We start from the raw sequence: 8,771 nt of genomic DNA, 5'->3' as shown, positions 1-8,771 counted from the left end.
GGAACGCCAGCTTGACTAAGTTTCTGACGGTGAAATTCTGTAGCCTATCATTAATGGGTTGGGCCAAGACTGATCACATGGACACTTAAAACATGACCGACTCCGTTATCATTCCCATTCCCTCAAATTAGATTTTAACTTTTGACACCTTTAGGTCATACTGTAGATTATACGTGTATAGTTATTACACCGTTATCACAACAAGTAGAATTGTTTTTTTTTGAACGGCAAAGTTCACAAACTTCAATGGCCTGTTTGAAATGTTTTTGAAAGCGTGTCACCTGTCGCATGGATCACGGTGTTTGGGGTTTCTCGCTGTACTTTGGTGAAGTGTCCACTAGAGGGACTCCTCCTATCAGATCACAAGGAATTAACACACACGTTGGACCTGCGGTGTGCGTGTGTGTATGTAGGTTCACATGCTTGTTGGTGTGTGTGTGTGTGTGTGTGTGTGTGTGTGTGTGTGTGTGTAGACAGAGAGGAGAGAGAGAGACAGAGAGCACCCATGTGCATCTGTAGCTGCGTAACAGAGGAAGATCAGACACCAGAGAGATACTGTTCCTTGCCTCTCTGTTTGTGTTCTCCTCACTGTTTAATGTATTATTCAGCAGAATGTAAGAAGAGCATCGCTAGAATATTAATCACCAAACCTTCTGCCTCTCCATCTGCTAATCTACCATATCTGTATACAATCTCTGACTGTTTATTGCAGTACAGCCCCACAACAATCCAATCAGGTCAAGGTTTCCTATGAAGAGGAGAGAAGGTGAGAGTGCAGAGAGCAGAGAGCAGAGGAGAGCAGAGGAGAGGAAAGAGGGATTTAACTGGTTGATACTGTGCTGTGACCTGGTCTACAGCCTTACACATCTGAGCTCTGGCATGCATCAACTCAAGGTTGGAGAGAGAGAGACAGAGAGCGAGAGACCGAGAGAGAGGACGGGGCAGGCGTCTAATTGGAGAGGTATAGATTGACCAGCCTCAGTCTTTCCTCATGGTCTAATCAATACCTGGAGATTGATCTGGGATGAGCTGCTCTGGTCAGGAGGGGAACCGGACCCTACTTCCTGCTGGTAGTCTGACTTTTATTAGCCTGTGTGTGTGTGTGTGTGTGTGTGTGTGTGTGTGTGTGTGTGTGTGTGTGTGTGTGAGAGTGTGGTGTTGAGAGGGACAGGTGGGGCTGTTGTGTAGTGTCAGATTCCACACCTCTAGCACATTGATGGAAGACGTAATAAACAGACGTGTGTGTGCCAGTGTGTGTGTGACGGTGTGTTGGAGAGTGCATGTTTGTGCGTGTGTGTTTGGAATTCCCAAAGTTGAACGAGTGGACTAAGAAGAGAGAGAACGACTGTCATTGACCTGAGCTGAGCTGGATAACTCCACGTCGGCCATCTTTGTCCTCTGAATTAGTCACCTCTGTCGTTTCTATGGTTACTGCCTCGCTAGGCTACCAACAGCTACTAATGACCGATGACAGGTACTCATTATCAGTCGTACCGGAAAGTGTGTTTGTGCACGTGTGTAAGAATCTGTTTGTTATTTTATATGTGTGCTCTTCACCATCGCACTGCAGCCCTCTCACCATCTCCCCCCCCGTTCAATATAAACTGAACTAAAACATATGACTGTGTGTCATGACGTTACCAGTAGCATGTCCAGTGTGTCTAGCAGATTGAAGCTGAAGCGGACTTGATACGACACATCTCCCCCAGTGACAATCCCAGCCCTGGGGAAGGAGGCGGGGCAACATCAGCTACATATGATTGATGGACAGGTAACTAGATACGATTAGTAGGGTGGGAGAGGTAGAGGGGGAGGGAAGAGGGGGATGAGAGAGGAGGAGGAGAAAGAGAGAGGAGACGATAAACCAGATCCGTGTCACAAGGCCACAGCTGTGTGGACTCTGCAGGGTTTGTACACCCCCTGGAGTGTGTTTGCATGTGTGTGTGCGTGTGTGTGTGTCCCTGGAGAGGGCGGTGGTTGAATAAATCCAAAGGGATTTATAGTCTCTTTCTCTATCACATTTCACACAAGCGCGCGCGTGCACGTACACACACAGATGACAAATCGTGGATGTACCATGGAATCTGTCTCCCTTTGAAGTGAGAGGAACACTAGCCACTATTCCTTTGATGATGTTGACCTCTATCACACACTGTACGTGCTAGCGCTTGTTCGCGTGGGCTCGCAGCTAGAAAAATGTTTCTCTCGGGCGTCAGTAATGTAGTGTGGTGCTTTGACTTGCAATTTCGAGTTCAAATGCAATTTCAGAGCAGACGAGAAGATAATTCTATGCGAGACCCCAAGTCGTGGAGAAATAAGACTTTCCGAGAGTGAATGAGAGGAAGAGAGAGAGCAAGAGGGAGGGGGATCGAGAATGGAAGAGAGAAAGAGAGAAAGAGAGAGAGAGAGAGAGAGAGAGAGAGAGAGAGAGAGAGAGAGAGAGAGAGAGAGAGAGAGAGAGAGAGAGAGAGAGAGAGAGAGAGAGAGAGAGAGAGAGAGAGAGAGAGCGAGTAAGAGTGTGTGTGTCTCTGAGGGAGAAGAGGAGGAGGAACGTGGAGATGTGGAGAGGTCCACGGAGAGAGGAACCTCCTTCTCGTTCAGTCCACCGAGAGCCTGTAAAGGAGAGTTCGGGCTTGGAACGCTGCTCATTGTTTACCAGAGGTAACTGAAGATTTAGCTACCAATACGAAGGGGTACAGCCTTGTCTGGGATCTGTTTTGATACGAACTTTGAACAGATTTTCCTTTTGCGTTTTGGACATTGTACAAAAGTGCCATAGACTAACGACCAACGGAAATATTTGTTTTCTTTGTCTTCGTTGAGAGGATATTTACCTTATTTGCTGGATTTGGTATCGCACTTTTCTGGCCATCTTTTGTCGGTGAACAGTCTTGCGATTTTTAAATGAGGTTCACAGTGTTGTTTTGATCCTGGGGCGTACGCGCAATGGCCGCGTCGGCCGGACAGAGGAACGAGAAGTTGGACGAGGCGCAGGCATCGGCGCGAAGCTGTGCGGGGCGACCGGACTTTCTCCCGTGCGACGGACTGTCCATGTGCGCAACGCACAGCCACGGGAAGTGCTTCAAGCTCCACTGGTGCTGTCATCTTGGCTGGTGCCACTGTAAGTTTCGCCCTATCACCCTCCCAGCCCCCGCCTTTAGCCTGACGAACTCGCATGCCGTTCATTATAATGACAATGAGACAAGTCCTCGATGTTAGAGTATGTAGCCTACAGTGGATGCTCCCAAACCGTATTTGCAAAGTATGATTCCACTGGCAAAACGTCAAGGAACATATCCGTGAAATTGTAACGAGGGCGACTGACGTAGTTGTTGACAGCCGCACAGACTTGTGAGTCAGTGTCTCTAGGGTTGTTCCGCGGTAAAGAGAAACAACCGTCACCCAACCACCAATTAATCACTCGCACAACCAAAACAGATGTTGACGAAATCAACGGATTAGAACGGGGATATCGTTCATATTACTTTTTATCAGACTATATCCAGGCCTATATCCATTATCGTGCTTAGCAGAATTATTCTCAAATATTCAATCTAAAGACTTCCGCTTGACAAATCCGGCAGCATTAAATCACGGGCCCATTTTGATGACTTTTTTGGAGTGCAAACCTGAGTGAACCTTCTGAGTCTCAATACGTTTTACAGTGAAGAACACACAAGGAACTAGGACAATATTGTTAGCGTTGAAACGTAGTAAGATCATTTATCATTCATAATTTAAAACAACAACATCAGCACTATCAGGGTCCAGACAGTCAGACAGCAGGATTCTCAGAAAGCATGTAAGAAAGAAACAAAGGACAAATGTTTGAGCCTCTCCAGTGAACTGGCTGATATTGTTGACATGCAGGAGACCTATAGGTTTGAAGTGGCAAGACGTGACACTGAGAAAGAGACAGACAGGCAGGCTGGCAGACAGCCAGAAAACGAATGGTTCTTCCAAGTCTGGGTAGCATGGCCAGCTCGGTGTCATATAACTCACAGAGCAAACCCTCTAATAGGACTGATGCTTTTCTAAGAGGGAGAGGGAAACGCATTGTCCTCCGTCGACTGATGCTCTCACACAAACACACACTCACACACACACACACACACACACACACCAAAGAGTAGCAGCACCAGGGAGCAGGCAGTGTATTGTCTGTCGCGGAACTAAACTAGAGGCCTGCCACCAGGCCTGAGAGAGACAGGAAGGAAGGAAGGAAGGAAGGAAGGAAGGAAGGAAGGAAGGAGAGGGAAATGAAGAGGGGAGGGAAGAAAGAGAGAGAGATCGAGAAAGGAACGATGGGGGGTGTGAACGAGAGAAAGAGAAGGAGAGTGTGAGTGACAACGAAAGATTTGACCACAACGGAGGACAGGATGGAGGTGGGGTGGGATCGGGGGCGGAGCGGTGAGAAGGAGGGTCTCTACTGTCGACTAACAGCCTGCCAACGCGGAAGGCAGCCCGGCAGATGGAGAGATATTAGTGATCCTACCAGGGCAAGGAAACAAACGGAGGAGTGGAGGAATGGAGAGGAAAAGCCTTTCAATCCAGTTAGATGTTATCTGTGAAGCCTGTTTTAATGTTTTAACACGCGCTTTCACAAAGAACCTAACAAATGTCTGAGACCACACCTAAACCCTCTGAGAATACTTGTGTTGAAAATGAAAAATAAATAAAAGAAAAAACGGTATTTCATGGCCATTTATATCTGTGTATTGGTGTGTCTGTGTGTGTATTCTCATGTTTATACTGTGTCATCATTAAGAGGAAACTGGCAGGTCCTCTGGGAGGAAGTGCTATGTGTCCTATTTCCTGTTTGAGTTTACCATCTTGTCACTGCCAAATCGCAGGGGAACATTTCTTTTGCATCCTGGTAAAATAAATATTTGTGTGAGTCTGTGTATATACCGCATGTGCTGTCTATGTGTGCATGAATGTGTGCCAGTGTGAGAGAATATTCCGGCAGCAGATAAGAGTATTAGCATTCCCGAATGTTCCGCCCCACATGGAGTTAGTATTTGTGTGTGTGTGTGTGTGCGTAGACGTCCGCGCACACATAGAGGATGAATTATTGAACATTTTGCACACCCTGACCCAGAACTGCAAGGAATAGTTGAAGTCGAATAAGTCGAATCCAGACCATCAGGCTACAGTGGAACCCAGGCCATAGAACCAGTAGGGGGAACCCAGGCCGTAGAACCAGTAGGGGGAACCCAGGCCGTAGAACCAGTAGGGGGAACCCAGGCTGTAGAACCTCAGCCATGGTAGGATTGGAGGTGGAAGTGGTGGGCTTGGTCAGCTCTTGCTTTCCCCTCTCAGCCATGCTCAAGGAACATGCGCAATAACACACTGATGAGTACATGAATGGCTGAGTGGGATTTTCCTCCAGGGCTTGGGCGAGTGTGTGTGTCCCAGGGGAATTTGCTTCTTGTCTCTCTCTGTGTGTGCGGATCCCCATTAGCTCCCGGTGGCTTATCTAAAGGGTTCAGAACTCCCTCTCGCCCTCCCTCTCTAATGCTCCTTCCCCTCGCTCTCTCTTTCTTCCCTCTCTCTATTCCTCTCTTCGTCGTCTCCCTGCCACCGCTCTCCTCTGCATTGTCGTAGTTATTCAAAGTTGAGCAAGGATGAGGACAGAGGAGGTGAACGGCGAGAGTGAGCGCGTGACTAAGTGCGCGAGTGAGTTTGGGAGTCGGGTAGCGAATGAGTGAGGATGTCTATTATAACTTCACCTACATTCTCCTGCCACCTTAGATCACGGTCGTTGACCTTAGAATAGTTGAGTTGTACTGTCGTAAAGAAACAGTGTGTGCGTGTGTGTGTGTACTCCGAGGCTGTCAGAGCGAGGTGAGACGTTAGCAAGTGAAGCGAGAAGGCCGAGTCTTCAACCTCTTCCTCTATCTCTGCTCTGACATTTCTGATTAACGTTCACACGTGCACACACACACATCATAGATGGACTCAGAATTGCTCAAACTAGTTTGTATTGTGTGGGGTGGGTGTGTATGCACGTGTGTGTGTCCATTGACCAGTTCTCACTGTGTCCTGATGAGAGTGAAGCTGAGGATTGCTGGACGAATGACTCCGTCTCTTGTCTCTCGTTTCCTCCCGCTCTCTCCGACACGACGTCCTCCACCATCTTCAACGTTCTACCTTTCCCCCTCTCTTACGTCTCTCTCGTTTTGATCCCTCCCTTCTCCTCCTTTCTACTCATCAACTCGTCATTGTGTGCTCACCATCTCTGGGGCAGGTCAGACCAAACAGTAGTGTGTGTGTGTGTGTGTGTGGAGGCTGGTCGGAATTGTTTCCCCGAGCAGAAGCCTCTGTAGGAACGCCGTGGCCTTGGGCCTTTAGCTCAGCTTTCATTCCCGGAGACCGTATCCATCCATTTATCTCTTTCACTGTACGCTGTGTTATGGTCCATCTATATTTCTCTTTCATCTGTTTTTCTCCCTCCCTCCCTCCCTCCCTCCCTCCCTCCCTCCCTCCCTCCCATGTCTCTCTGTTTTTATCTTCATCATCATCTTTGACCAGCCTTCTCTCTCTCTCTCTCTCTCTCTCTCTCTCTCTCTCTCTCTCTCTCTCTCACACTTTCCCCAACGACTTACTCTTCATTTGTCACCATCTTTCTAACGAAGATATAAAGCTTTAAACACACTGTCTGGTTCTTGCTATCCACGAACAATAACATCTCTACCGTTAAAACACACACTCACACACACCTCCCCTCTCTCCTCCCAGATAAACTCTGAGCTACATTACAGCCTGGAGCCAGACTTACTTTGATCTCGGCTGTGGTTCTCTAGTCATGTTCTATTGTCTGGTATGCCCTCCCTCCCTCCCTCTCCCCCCCCTCCCCTTCCTTACCTCCCTCCCTCCCTCCTCCATCATAATAATTAGCTTGCCTGTGTGATTGGCAGTTCACTCACAGTTCAGTCCCAGGTCTAACCCTCTCCTCTCCTCCAGGTAAGTACGTGTACCAGCCCATGACGTCCGTGTGCCAGCTACCCAGCACCCCCGTGCCTGCCTCGCCCTCTAGCCACACCCACACCACGGACCTCTCCGTCTCATTGGGCTGACCGCTACCTCAGCACCGCCTCCGCCTTCCAGGCCCCGCCCTGCCCACCCTCGCCAAAGTTCTGCCTCATCTCGGACCCTCTTCCACGACGACTATTTGGTCAAGCGCATCAACGGCAAAAATGTGCTACGTGCAGAGAATTCTACCGCCACCGCACGTAGCCCAGTAGCTCCCCCGAGCCCCCGCCCCGCCCCCCTCAGGCCAAGCCCCGGGTCTCTGCCAACACGGCCACGGCGCCCAAAATGGACCACTGCTCCTCCCCCTCCAGCTCCGAGGATTCGGGGATCAACGCGCTGGGCGGGGGCCTATGTGGGGTCATGTGACGAGGGCTCGTCAGAGGAGTCGGAAGACGAGGGAGGAAGAGGAGGAGGAGGAAGAGGAGGAGCTGAGCAGCGATGGGGAGTCCAGTCTGGGCAGTGTGTGGGGGCAGGGGGCACGTGCCGTGGTGGCCCCCCTCCCTCTCTGTCCTGGAGATCCTGGAGAAGATAGAGACCACTGTCTGATCACGCTGAACACACACACACACACCCCAGACCAGAACACACACACTCACACACAGCCCAGACCAGAACAACAAGAGTACAGGACCAATGAGATGCAGGATGGGCCATACTGACCAATAGGACTGCCAGCCCACAGCATGTGATCACACCCATAGAGAATGATGAACCTTCTAGAAATATTCCATGTTCATTGTAGCAATATCATATGCAAGATATATGTACACTTATTTTCAATCTCCACCAGGTCATCACCACAGATAGCCCTCCTATTAGATAGCCATCTGCCATCAACATCCTCAACCTGTTTACAGACCAAAGCCAACAAACCCAGAAAGCATGGATTAGCACTGTTTAAAAGAACAAACATGCACAGAATCCTCAACACTCACTGATAATCATACAGACTAGCATGACCAAACACACACACATATATATATATATATATAAACACACTCACACAGAAAACAAGCACATGCAAAACCTTCACACACACTTGGTCATAAAATGCTTTGTGAGTCAATCTCTGTTCCTCCTAGACATGTGATCGGGTGCGTCAAGGAACAACCACCACACAACGTTTCGATGACGTCATCCTGTAGATACTCCTGTGAACTAAGATAACCCCAGGCTAAACTGAGTTCTCCTGTTTGTATTCAAATAGATATTATTGTTATTATCTCCTATTTTTCACAATAAACGATTTTGAAACTGAACACGGACTCCTCTGTGTTTTTGAAAAAGTGAGAGGGAGGACCGTATTTAAAGGTTGCGCCCGAGCGGAAAACGGCGGGAGGGGAATTAACGACCCACAGGGGGCCATGGTGAAATGAACTCAGGTAGACCCCCCCCTCCCCCTTCCCTCTCTTTCCTCAGGCTGAGAGACCCCCCCCCCCCTCCCTCCCCTCTCTCCTAGAGAGTACATCAGTACACAATTTCCATCCCTCCATGTATTTGTCCTCTCCGCTAACCTTTCCCCTCCTCTCACTTGCTTACTCTTCGTATTCCCTCCCTCCCCCCCGCTCTCTCCCTCACTAGATGTTAATCATCCATTTGAAGCCAGGCAGGCCCTTCAGAGAGAAGCCTCCAGAGGTTAATTAACTTATTCATATTCTCTCTATTCCCTCCCTCCCTCTCTCTGTCTTTTCATAGCTCACTCACACACCCCCTTTTAGTTAAGATAAAGAAGTACT

The 8,771-nt window shown here is 48.9% G+C and overlaps 1 protein-coding gene across 1 annotated transcript; it reads left to right on the top strand.

The window, feature by feature from the left end:
• The first annotated feature begins 2,553 nt into the window (after window positions 1-2,553).
• On the top strand, window positions 2,554-8,294 carry c22h3orf70 (chromosome 22 C3orf70 homolog). The gene is given in 9 exon segments (XM_067260530.1): window positions 2,554-3,121; window positions 6,967-7,073; window positions 7,075-7,155; window positions 7,157-7,195; window positions 7,197-7,238; window positions 7,240-7,377; window positions 7,379-7,432; window positions 7,434-7,529; window positions 7,531-8,294. Coding segments are annotated over 9 exon segments (783 nt in total). The 5' UTR covers window positions 2,554-2,946; the 3' UTR covers window positions 7,582-8,294.
• Window positions 8,295-8,771: the final 477 nt, after the last annotated feature.

Source organism: Osmerus mordax, chromosome 22, assembly GCF_038355195.1.
Source record: "Osmerus mordax isolate fOsmMor3 chromosome 22, fOsmMor3.pri, whole genome shotgun sequence".
In the NCBI taxonomy this organism is placed as follows: Eukaryota; Metazoa; Chordata; class Actinopteri; order Osmeriformes; family Osmeridae; genus Osmerus; species Osmerus mordax.
The sequence above is the reverse complement of the archived record's forward strand: the minus strand, read 5'-3'. Positions and strand labels throughout refer to the sequence as shown.